General features: G+C 37.2%; 1 protein-coding gene across 4 annotated transcripts in view; it reads right to left on the bottom strand.

Moving 5' to 3' along the window:
- The window catches only part of LOC125911902 (rho GTPase-activating protein 15-like), a 208385-nt gene that overhangs the window by 90503 nt on the left and 104190 nt on the right, over positions 1-13692 (bottom strand). For all 4 annotated transcript variants that reach the window (XM_049616175.1, XM_049616176.1, XM_049616172.1 and 1 more), the window contains one exon: positions 5837-5924. In XM_049616175.1, the coding sequence (XP_049472132.1) occupies positions 5837-5924 (88 nt within the window). The remainder of the gene's footprint in view (positions 1-5836; positions 5925-13692) is intronic.

Genomic DNA, 13692 nt, shown 5'->3' on the forward strand with positions numbered 1-13692 from the left:
ATTATTTTTGGAAAATGGGAATCTGAACACAGAGAGGCAAGCTGAACATCAGATCAACATAACTGCTCTTTGCCTGAGGGCATTTGCTTATACTGTACATTTGACCTTTGGTCAATTGACTCCACAGAATAATGGAAAAGGTGCTGCCTGTGGTCTTATGAAAGAATAAAGGAGAAACAATATTAAATTTGTTCCCTTTCTCCAATTTAAGGGATTATAAAGAAAACTGTCTTTGTAGATGAGCAATGTGACAGAATTAAAAAAAAAAAAAAAGGAAGAATGAAAAATAATTCTGTCCCTGAGAAGTAGCATAGTTGTAACTCTCCTATTATGTGTACAAATTTTGAGTTTTAAACTGTTAACTTAGATTGAGCTAATCAATCACTGGGAGGTCCCAGACCCTTTGAGAAAAATGCAAAATATTCTGGAGCAGGACACATTTATCCCAGGACTAAATGATTAGCACACAGTCAAAAATAACCAGACACACAAGGAAACAGCAACGGAATGAGAAGCAGCAGAAACAGACTGATGCAGACTTCAGATGTTAAATCACAAGACATATAAAACAACCATGCCTTTTAATCTTAACAAAATAAAAGGGAGCCTGAAAAATATCTGCAGATGACAACTGTAACAAATGACATAGTAAACAAAAAAGCTTTCTCTAGAAATAAAAATTATAATAATTGAAATAAAGATGTTTATCAAAAAAAGGTGATTGGATTAAAGAATCAGAAAATAAATCAAAGGAAGTGGTTTGAAATGCAGTTCAGAAAGACAAAAAGATTAAAAATAGAATGTAAAATGTAGAAAATAGAGTAGGAAGCCTCTAAATGTAGGTTTAACTAGAGGCATAGAAAAATATAAGAGAAAATATTTTTAGAAAGCTTCACTTGAAAATAATAGCTGATAATTTTCTAAAATATATTAATGATACTTAAAAACAACTTCAAGAGGCTCAACAATCCATACAGGAAGAATAAAACTGTGGAAAAACAAAGGTAATAATAAAAATATCATGAATAGCCAGATAGCTGCAGTTAGACTAAGGTAACTTCTTGATCACAATAATAGATGACAGAAAAGGTTGGAATAACAACTTTATGTGCTAAAAGAAAATAACTACCAAATCAAAACTCTATATCCAGAGAGAATATATATATTACCAGAATGAGGGAGAAATAGGAACATTTGAAACAAGCAAACACTGCGACAGGTTGTTATTACAAGACCCTTTCTACAGGGATTTCTCAGAATATAGGGTTATCCTAGAAGGAAGGTGAAAGATGAAGGAAGAAGTAAATGGCAAGGAACATGGCAAATATTGGGCAAATATAAACCAACATTGACTCTATAAAAATAATAATATCTGGTGGTGTTAAAAAAACAAAACAAAACAAAATAAAGAATTAAAATACCAGACAACAATAGCATATGTGTTGAGAAGAGGATAGGTGTGTTAAAATATTCTAAGCTAGGGGCACCTGGTTGGCTCAGTCCATGAATCATCCAACTCTTGATTTTGGCTCAGGTCATGATCTCACCATTCATGAGTTTGAGCCCCACCTTGAGCTCAAGTCAGGATCTCAACAGTTCATGGTTCAAGCCCCCTGTGGGGCTCTGCTCTGACTGCATGGAGCCTACCTGCAATTCTTTGTCTCCCTCTCTCTGTCCCTCCCATGTTCATGATCTGTCTTTCTCTCCCTCTGTCTCTCTCTCTCAAAAATAAATAAACATTAAAAAATAAATAAAAATATACTAAGGTAATATTTTGGAAGACGATAAAGGATTTGATTAGCTTTAGTCTTTGCTAGGTATCAATGATGCAATCCTAGGCAAGCCACTAGCAAAACAGAAACAAAGTGCAAAGTACATCACTCTGATCAGTGCAAAAAAACAAAAAAGAAAAATAAAAAAAAGAAAGAAAAAGCATGACATATTTAGAGAAAAAGGCAAGAAACAAAAAAGGCATATACTGTGATTCCATTTATGTAAATTCAAAACCAGACAAAGTAAACCACATTTCTTAAGGGCTATATATACAGCTGGTACAGGTGGGGAAATAATGAAAAATTATTTAATAATAGCTAAAATGCAGTTTAACTCTGTAGGAAGGGAAGAGGTTGGGTGACATAGAGATAAATGGCAGGGGGTGGGGCTTCTGGAGGGCGGAAAGAGTCCATGTCTTCATTTGAGTGAAGGTTATGTAGGAGTTTGATTAACTTTTAAAATATGTGTGTATATATATATATATATATATATATATATATATATATATATGTTATACATTCCACTAAAAGTGGTTTCTGTAGTATTTTCCAATGACAATAGTTAACAAATTTAAGGTAAGTTACAAAGCAGAATATATATATAAAAAAATCTATGAGAATATGAGCATCATCCTCTTCTTCATAATCCAGGAAATCCGGATGTAGGGACACCAGTGGTTTTCAAATGCTCTGGCTCACAGGAGGGCTGGCCAGTCTTGACCAAACTTTCTCTGGTCAGAGATGAAGTGAACAAAACACAGACAGTGTATATAGACATAGAAGAAGGGTAGTTTCCCATTTTGGTAAAGACTGTATTTCATTCTGAGGTTTTTTTTTCCTCCCTCGATTTGGGATTAGGATATTTTTTGATGCCCTTTCTACTAGAAAGTGACAGTGGTAGTTAAGCGCTAGATTACTCTTTAATGTCCTTATTAAAAACAAACAAACAAAACAGAATAAGTCAGTCCTCTTTTTCCTTGAACAGGTCACTGAGGACCCAGAACCTATGAATCTCTAATTTACACACACCAGTGAAATGATTCTGTGTCTATTTCCAGGAAAAGGCTGCTTTTGATACAAATCTGAGCTGGTTATAGACTGAAAGAACCTCAGCAAGAAAGAGAGTCAAACATGGACTGTGGGATCAGGCATGCTTTATGACACGCTGTATTAAATGTGAAAGTCACAGGGAAAGAACCACTGGAGGAAGGTGAGGGCCCCAGGAAAATACATATGGTCATGCAAGAGGTAACACCTAGAGCCCCAAATGGAGGAATGGCTTCTCTTTCAGAATTATCGGTGATCAGACACACCATTTACACCACCTAGGGATACATAGTTCCTTTTTTGGAGACTGTACATGCTGATGGTCCTTGAGTTAATGTCATTATTTTCTCTTCTATACATGTCCGTATCAGTTCAAGCACAAAATCCATACGATGTAAAAATATGGTAAAATTATATTATGTCCTGTATTATGTACTATAGAATATATATATTTTAATAGAGTATACTATATTAGACAATAACAATTGATAGCTACTATTAATCTTTTCTTTGGTTAAGTAATTCTATTCCCTTTTAATTCTGTTGGCAGATATCACTATCCCCATTTTACAGATGAGGACTCTGAAGTGCAAAGAAGTCGACTGACTTTGTCAGCTCCTAAGCAGCAAGACTGGAATGAAGTCCGCTGTGGTTGAACTTCAAAGCCCTGCTCCTAGCTACTTTGCTGCTTTGTCTTACCACTGCATTAACATTCAAAGATCATTCCTATAAAGATTAAAATGCCATTTACTCTCTTAAACCACATTCTGCACTCACTCAGTCTGTTTCTACTGACCCCTTGGAGGAAAGGACAGACTTTTTCCCAGAAGCACAATGAACAATACCAGGACATGTGTAAGGGGGTGCAAGGAAAATTCAGAAATTTGAGCGTAAATCTCTTTCAAAATGAAACCACAGCATCTTTAATCAAGGCCTGGCAATCATCATATCGTTTCTCTGAGACTGGAATTGGTAAATGTGGGCTATCCCACTAGGCCTTTAATACTTGGTTAGAAATGTATCCAAGAAGTTGACTAGCACGACAATTCATGCAGTACAAACATGAATCTGTAATTCTCTTCCCCGTTACCACAAAACACAGTTAGTTCCTGCCCTGAATTCACTTTGAAGACGAGTGCCTGGGAGAAACCATAAGAGCATTGAAAATGGGGCCAGAAGTAATAAATAGGGGCTGCCAAAAAATGTTAACGAACGTCTTCTAAAAGTAAAATCTATTGTCAGATTACAACTCTGAAGGTTGAACTGGAGGCATGCAATCGATTAGCAATTAGCGAGCTGACTTGAAAAGTTTTCTTTCACCTGTATAAAATTAAGTAGCTGATAATTATATTTCCTGGTACTGGTACAAGGAGATTAAAATATAAGATAAAAATAAACCAAAGCTTTAATGTGGAATCTAATCTAATCTCTCCCATCATCCCAGAACATTCATATAAACTCCGGCTCAGGTGGAATTCTTCTCACCCAGCAGGACGAAGATAATCTCGGCAGCTCAACCTGCCAGACAAGCGACTTTCCTCCCTTCCTGACTCCCCCCTTAGAACTCATTCAAAGGGAAGACAAAGTCCCTGTGAGTGGATAGGAGGTGTTTTGTGCCTGACCTTTAGGGGTACTTTATTTTTCTTAAAAAGATTATCTCAACCTTACTGTAGGTCCCAAATAAAAACAAAACAAAAGCCTAGAACAAATTTCTGAGACAGTTTAAATTAAAAACACAAACGACCGAGATACATTTTTAATTTATTTATAATTAGTTTACAGATTGGACCGCACCAAGACTCCAAAACCAGCAGGCCACTTGGGGATAAAGACTATTGCGATTATCAGGGACAAGCCAAATGCTACCTTTTGCTCTTCTATTTAAAAACAAACAAACATCTCCTAGCAAATGATTTTCTATTTCCTATTTAAAGAGGATTACATAGCAAACAAGACTAGTGGCTGGAAAGCAAAGAACTTTCCAGCGTTTTATTACCTGCCAAATACAAATTAGTTCATTGCGGTTGACTCCTGCCAGGCGACCCCTCTCTCTGCCACCCATCAGGCCGATGGGGTATGGCAGGTTTGTTCCTGCCCGGCGTCCTTCCTAATCGGGAGGCTGTGAGACATGCTGCTTGCCCACCGTCTCCCGTATCACATGGCAGCTCTGGTGTGTGGACAGCAAGGTTGTGAGCTTGAATTGCCCCAGTGACTCACTCATAATTGCTCCTACTCACTGTCACTATCGAATTGCCGTGGGCATATGGGAGGCCCTCCTCCAGGTACAATAAAGAAACCCTACAAATTTCACTTTGTAATAACTACGGGTTACAGAAATTGTATTAGCTCCATTAGATGGAGTCAGAAATATTCAGAAAGGTTAGCTGGATATAGTGAATGTCGCAGTTAGACTAAGATAAAAAATCACTTTGTTAACTTAGAGTGTTTCCTCATTGGTAACACCCTATATTAAGGTGCCATTTATAAACAGTTTACTATTATTTATTAATGTATGAAGCACTTTACAGCATGCTAGATAACAACTTAAATTCATGTATTAAAGATGCACATACATGGTTTAATAGGATTTACGTCTTATAATATTCTTTAAAACAGCTTCCCATAGTCTCATCCGTTAAGCATTTATTACTAATGCATTTTATAACATACTTTATAATACATTATTTGAGCAAGTAGCTGCATTTAGTGATCATTTCATAAATAAGAATAAAGCATTTATAAATGGCACCTTAATTTAAAGTGTTACCTTCACATTACTAGATAGCTGTTCACCATCCATCTCATTTTGTGATTATTCTCCAAATGCACCACTTAATAAAACAGACACTAAGTTCTATTTTCCCTTCATCTGATTAAAAGTTTATTGAGTCATTTCCTCCATCTGCTTTCAGTTGTTGGGAGCTTGGAGGCTCTAGTGTGATTTCTGATGAAACCAAACTTTTAATTCAATAACATTTCTGTGACGATGATAATAGCAGAAACAGAGAGCTACCTACCATGTTAGCCAGAGCCTGCTGCTTCGATTCTTTGTAAAATTCAATTTTTCGACTAGAAAGAACGATCCAGGAAGTAGACCAGTTTTTCCTTAGGAAAATAAAAAAGGATAAAAAAGCATTATCATTTGAAGAAATCCTTCACAGATATTATATAAGCAACATTTGGAATGCGTAGAGACTGCATTTTTAATTAGTCTTCATAAAAGTCTTTTCTTTATTAAAATCTATAGGTGGTACGGAATTTGGGTAATAATAAGGACCTTCTGTAATTTTTAAAAATCATGGCATTTATAGTAAACATTTTTCAATTTGAATTTCCTCCCAAATTCTTTTTCAAGTACTAAAACTCCAATATTTGTGTATCCATGTCCCCCTTCACAGTCTTTGTTTCCACAGCAAGCTAAAAATAGCAGGGTAAAAACAGAAATCAGAACCCCTGCCTTTATTGTTACTTCTCCTCATTGCTTCAGTATATTTCAGAATCTGAAAAACTAACCAGCTAATGTGTCACTACCTACTTCAAAATATTCTTTTAATGTTGAATCTCACTGGAAATCAAAGAAATGCAAATAAAAAGAGTGAAATGCTTTTTCCTTCCTTGACAATCAATTTGGCAAGAATTAGAAGAAATAATACCAAGGGTTACTGAGAGTGTGGAGAAATGGATTCTCCCATACAATTCTGATAGGAGGGCACACAAGCATATTTTTCTGGAGTGAATTTGGCAATATGTTTTATTTAAGTTTATTTATTTTGAGAAAGAGAGAGAGAGAGAGAGTGGGGCAAGGGACAGAGAGAGAGGGAGCCCAAGCAGGCTCCACAATGTCAGCACCAAGCCCAAGGCAGAGCTCAAACCCAAGAACTGTGAGATCATGACCTGAGCTGAAATCGAGTGGGAGGCTTAACTGACTGAGCCACTCAGGCACCCCGGCAATATGTTTGTTTTTTTTAAATCTTTTGAAATGTGTTTGTCTTTTGACTAAACAAGTCCATTCCTATGAATTTAAGTTTATACTAAAGAAGTCATCTCATAAGTGGGTAAGGCTGTGTGCACAAGAATAAAGTGTGCCCCATTATTTCTTAATTCTGCACCTAAAATATATTTAAAAAGATTAGTTGCATAAATTGCATATAATAGATTCCTATAATGGAAAATGAATCCTATGCTATAAAAGAATACTGATATGGGAAGGTTTTAACAAAGATCATAATACAATATATAGTTTATAACACCATACTGTGTATTTGCCTAAGACTGTATTCCCTCCTCTGAGCCTCTTCTGATGATTAATTCTCATTCATCAGAAGTTAAAATATTACATCCTAAAATGCATTCCATTACTTCCTCACACAGCACTTATGATAAAAAATAATTTTTGTATATTTCACCTCCATTCCCACCATTCTAAAAAAAGCCTCAAAATGATAGAAAGTATTTCATGCTTATGGAAGTATCCCCAAGTGGCCAGCACAGTGACTTGAACAGAGGAGTCACCACCTACATATTTGCTGAACTTATGCACAGGGAGGAAAAGCTGGAAATAACAATAGCTAAATCAGGTGGTAAAATCACTGCTTTTGATTTTCCTTTGTATTTCTTGGTGTTTATCAAACATCCTGCACTGAACATGTATTACTTCAGTAATTATATGTGTGCATTTGTGTCATGAAGAATGCCCTTTTTTAGATAGTAAAATATGAAGGAAGTTAATATACTTAAGTTTCTATCTGTTCTATCACTTGCTGCAGTTTGCTTTGTTTTAACACTCATTTCAAAAGAACTGAATTCGTTTTATGAAAGTGGTAGAAAATAAGTTTATAGAGAGACTTTATTCAAGTCAATAGAAACCTACACAAAAATATGTTTAAAATGACCATTCACGATCTTTGTGTAATTTATTTCCACTTGCTTCTTAGAATTTAGGGGTTTGATTGAAAGGACAGCTTTGAATTCAGTAAAGTTAATATTTACACCAAGGTTAGATTGCTCTTACATGCCTGAACTTTCTTAACCATACACCATTGTGTTAAAAAACAGAAAGAAAGAAAGAAATGATAAACAGAAACAAAACAAACAATATGTATTTTCTAACATGAAAATATGAACATTTATGTTCTTGGACCCACTTGTCTTCAAATGGGTCTACCATTTCAACCAAACAATGAAAAAGGGGACACACGCACACACACAAACACACAGAAAGCCACAAAGACTTTTCCCCTTTTTTCCCCTAAAACCCAATTCTCCTTTTGGGTTCCAGTAGCAGCAAAATGGAGTGGGGCAGCCATAGCCTTGTCTCTATGCAGGTCATAATATTAGATGACCCCATAAAGAGAAAAGAAAAACATTGGAAGGACTGCTGGCCTACACCAGGCATCTTTTATCTCTACCCCTTATTTTGACAGTATGTGATCAGGGAATATGGAACACCCTCAGACTGATGGAACCCATATTTAACCTGCCTGTTATATTTCCCACTATATTTTTCATCTCATGGCAGGGAGATACTATACCTTATTTGTTTCCAGTCTATAGCAAGCCCTGGATAAATGGTTCTGATTTGAATCTGTTTCAGATGTTGATCGTTTACAGAATGTGTTGGCATTACTCTTCCCTTCCTTAAACTCAGAACTGGAACTGGTTAGAAATGAAGTTGCATGAAATTCAATTATCTCACGGTTCTCTGTTAGAACTTTGAACTGTTATGAAATGTTCCCTGGTCGGTGAATCTGATGAACAAGTCTGGAAGGGTAAGAACTGCAGGTCTTGGAACCTTGGTGCTATGAGTTGCCCTGACACTTTCGTTTTGAATTTATAAATTACAATGTGTCTATGGTATTAGAAGAAAAGTGAAGATTGTTTCAATTTGCTTAATTTTATTTCAAAAGGAAGAAGAAATGCTGTTGTCAACCTTTTAGATGCCCCCATATCATTTCAGTTTTTTTCCAGTATCTCTTTAAAATAAAAATTAGCATAAATTATTTTGAGTACCTACTAAAGTTTGATTGCCTAGTAGAGGTTGAGTTTCACAAAAAAGATAATGAAGATACTAATATGTCCATTTATTAATATAGAGAATGAGGATCAGAGAGTTTAGGTAACTCACTTAAGGCCACTTAGATTTAGAGTCAAACCCAGTTTCTCTGATTTGAAGCCTGTAATCTATTCACTAATTTATGCTGTCTTTTTTTTTAAGGATTAAGCATTACTAACTTGGTTAAGAAGATTGTCAATGTCAGATTTCACCACGGTTTTGTTTGAAATGCTCACATTGTGACACCTAGTGTGCATAGCCTGTGACAAAATAGGAGCCATGTAGTCTCCCTCATGAACTACTTTACCTGACCCTAATTGGAAGGACAGAGCACAGACCTGCCACTTCCAAACTCTCTCCTTCCCTTAGAAGTTGCATTGGTTTAAAGGATGGACCATTCAACTCCTCAAAAGAAGCTGGAAGCAGGGCACCTAACAGTGGCATCTGTGTCTTTTCTGCTGGGGAATTATTCTGGTCTGTGATGAGCAGACTCATCTGTACTCTGTGAAGACCAAAAAACAGGAAGTGAGTCAAAGCCTCCAGTCTAGGAGTGGCTGACAATTCACATAAGGGGCACACCTTTTAACCTCTGACTTAAGTTGGAACCTGACTCTATGAATGAGGTACTCTGGGGACTTGACCATTTTCCTTACAATATCTGGTCCATACCCCATCTGGTAGCTTTGGCCTCTGCTGCCCGTAATTCTCAGGATATCAGTTGAAGAGCTTTCTCACCTCATGACTGTAACACAGGAGCCACTTGGACGGCATTGTCAGCTCTGGAGAGAGTCGTGAAAAGAGTCAAGTGGCAAACTTTTGCCCTGGCTTGAACTTTTAATGCTTTCTCTATGCAATCAAATGCTTATAGGTTCTATTGTTCAGTGTATTGACAGACAACTCAGGAAGCAAGTTACTCCTGCAAACTTTGAGGGCTTAGCCAGAACAGGTGAGTCTTGCAGTGTCTGATGAGACTTTTAAAATAGACCCTTTGAAATACAAATCAAAACCACACTCAGATACCACCTCACGCCAGTCAGAGTGGCCAAAATGAAGAAATCAGGAGACTATAGATGCTGGAGAGGATGTGGAGAAACAGGAACCCTCTTGCACTGTTGGTGGGGATGCAAATTGGTGCAGCCGCTCTGGAAAGCAGTGTGGAGGTTCCTCAGAAAATTAAAAATAGACCTACCCTATGACCCAGCAATAGCACTGCTAGGAATTTATCCAAGGGATACAGGAGTACTGATGCATAGGGGCACCTGTACCCCAATGTTTATAGCGGCACTCTCAACAATAGCCAAATTATGGAAAGAGCCTAAATGTCCATCAACTGATGAATGGATAAAGAAATTGTGGTTTATATACACAATGGAATACTACGTGGCAATGAGAAAAAATGAAATATGGCCTTTTGTAGCAACATGGATGGAACTGGAGAGTGTGATGCTAAGTGAAATAAGCCATACAGAGAAAGACAGATACCATATGGTTTCACTCTTATGTGGATCCTGAGAAACTTAACAGAAACCCATGGGGGAGGGGAAGGAAAAAAAAAAAAAAAAAAAAAAAGAGGTTAGAGTGGGAGAGAGCCAAAGCATAAGAGACTGTTAAAAACTGAGAACAAATTGAGGGTTGATGGGGGGTGGGAGGGAGGGCAGGGTGGGTGATGGGTATTGAGGAGGGCAGCTTTTGGGATGAGCACTGGGTGTTGTATGGAAACCAATTTGACAGTAAATTTCATATATTAAAAAATAAAAAAATAAAAAAATAAAAAAATAAAAAAAATAAATAAATAAATAAATAAAAACCTGAAAAAAAATAAAAATAAAAATAAAAATAAATAAAATAAAATAGACCCTTTAAGGATGAAACAGTTTTCAAAATGGAGAGAAAGTCCTACTCCCCCATCTCCTCCAGAGAGACAAGACATCATCCCTAACCTTTTACAGCTTTTCCACTTCTGCGCACATTATCCGACATTTGGTAGGTGTTTATTAAAGGTTATTGAGCAAAAGAATACATATGGACTCTCAAATTTCAGGAAGGTCACACATCTAGATTTTTCCTGCTCAATGTGTGCTGTTATTCACTAACAAGGTCTACAAAAGCACCACCCTCCTGTATTTCTCTTCTCTGTTCCTTAGTTTCCTAGCGTTTTGATGTCTTTCCTAGCATTAAAGAAACAACAATAACAACTATTTAAAGATTCTGGTTTACTATATATTTTTTTCTAATTTATAATTCTACTGGAAATACTTGAACTTTCCCTAGAGGTCTTTCTGACTTGCAGAGGTGTGTCGATAAGATGAGCTATTATTATGCATGCATTGTCCCCACTCTGTGCTAGGTATCACACCTGGTATTTTGTTGTATGTGTTGAGTAATTAAATCACAAGGTCAGTCACTAGTATCCATTGAACATCCACCACACAACTGTCACAATTCCAAGAATTGAATATATAAAGGCCACAGGGGTGCCTGTGTTGGCTCTGTCGATTGACCGTCTGACTCTTGATTGCAGCTCAGATCATGATCTCACAGCTCGTGGGTTTAAGCCCCACATCGGGCTCTGCACTGACAGCCGTGAGCTGTTATGAAATGTTCTCTCTCCCTCTCTCTCTGCCCCTCCCCTGCTTGCGTGCGCTCTCTCTCTCTTTCAAAATAAATAAATAAACTTTGAATACATAAAGGCAAATAAGAGACACCTCAAGGGGAGGTCTCAGGGGGAGACAGGCAATAAACATGGAAACAAAGCCTCCACATGGCACTGGGAGGTGGGTGATACCCCCATATTACAGATGAGGACACTGAAGATTAGTGAGTCTGCATCCAACCCAAAGGTATAGAAGTTATAAATATGGGATTCGAGCCAAGTGTCTCAGACCTTGAAGGCCCCATTCACTGTGCTGTCTCAGTGGTCTCTAGAGCAGGTGTCATGCAGCTCTCCATTAGTCATTCTGAGCATGTCTGTGGAGAGCCTCATAATAGGCTCTGAGAAAGGAAGGAAAAGAACTTTTGTCAAACAAGTACTTAAATGTATTTCTCTCTGGAGTGAGGCCACTTCTTAGCCTGACCTGGGATGTTGCGGGTCCTTTATTCCCTACCTTCCCATGATGGCTAGCAGGTAAATTTATCCATTGTTGGGAGCCAATTAGTGCCTCATGATTCACCATCTTAACTGGAAGGGCATTCTTTTCTATGTCTCCACACAGAGGTACAAAACAAAAAACAGAAAAACAAAAACCCAACCTATTAGATATGGACTTCAGGTTAAGGAAGACACATAGCTCAGGAAATACTCAACCTCAGTAAGTCAAAGGTCCTAGGAATAGGTGGACAGTCTCCCCACAAATGTACGGAGAACAATCAGGGGAGGGACTGATATGGATACTAGTGATTCAGTGCAGGAGACAGATTGTGACTCAAGAAATGCAAGTATTTATGTTTATTTTCTTTTGACAAAAGCACAAATCATGCCAAAGGTGGGGAGAGGTGCTTACCACAATTACAAGGAGGAAGAACTAAATTTGAATGACAATTATTTACATGTACGTAATTGGTGCGACATTTTATACAAGTGAGACATTTTACAAAATTTTCCTAGAACAAATCCTCAGTTGTGAAAGGACGCGAGGCAGAGGCAGGGCAGAGCTGGCAGTGAAATCCCCCAAAACCCAAAAACAGCACAGGCATCAGCGTGGCAGAAAACTCTTTGCATTCTACAAAATGGACACCGGGTGGCAGCACATAATAACAGCAACTTTGTAACTGCTTATCTGAAGAAGGCTGGATAGTGCTTAAAATATTTATTACCATTGCAAGACTTTGTTAGCCTGAGCTCAGGTTTAACACATTCATTCGTTTTATATCTTACACTCACTTCTCCTATGCCTCCTTTAGGTAATGACAGATGGCCAACCAAAAGTCAGAGGAAAATATACATGAGATAGCTTCATAAATTTCAGACTCTCTGTGGGCCACATGCCTTTTTATCTGACTTGGTCCCACTGGATTTGACATGATTCCCCACAGTGGCAGGAATGAAAGTGATTTATGCCAGTATCCCTGACCGTCCGTAAAATCCCTTGGTCGCTGTTAAATGTTCTTATTCATTCTCAAACTGGTAGGTTAGGAAATTATTTCTTCTCTCTCATAGTCTAAGTTCTTGTACATCGCCACTGGTAAAAGTAGGCCAAAGAAACACAGATGTATAAACATGCACATCTTTGTCAGTATTACAAGAAATGTGAAATCTTGATATATTCGAAGAGTTATCAGATGTTAGAAATTACAGCATAGAGTGGAAATTTTAAAACTAAAGCAAACTTTTACAAATTAACTTCTGTATTCTGTACTATCCAAATCTTCCCTCCAGTCCTCACTACTGAACTTAAAAAGACAATTCAGCCTGGAAGAATTTATGGGGATCCTGAGCAGAAAGTGGTAAAGAACAAATAAGTTCACATTAGCAGGGTACTTTAGCATCATGTTCTAAAGACTCTTGTGAGAAACAATTGTTCAAGAAAAAAAAAAGTTAGGGGTCTTGCCCAGAATGATGATAATAAAAGGCCACACACTGAAGAGTAAAATCAACTCAGTTCAGTGTACCTGATGCTAAAAAAAAAAGAAAGAAACTGAAATGTATATAACTTTAAATGAAAAAAAGCTGAAAGAATGCATAATTGTATGCAAACTGGTTGAAACAACAATAAAACAGAGCACAAGCTAATGTTTATATGAATTTAAACTAGAACACAAAAATGATTTGCAAACTGATTAAAGTAACAACAAATGAAACGAATATAAAATGATATGTACACT

Source organism: Panthera uncia (assembly GCF_023721935.1).
Source record: "Panthera uncia isolate 11264 chromosome C1 unlocalized genomic scaffold, Puncia_PCG_1.0 HiC_scaffold_3, whole genome shotgun sequence".
NCBI classification, from domain to species: domain Eukaryota; kingdom Metazoa; phylum Chordata; class Mammalia; order Carnivora; family Felidae; genus Panthera; species Panthera uncia.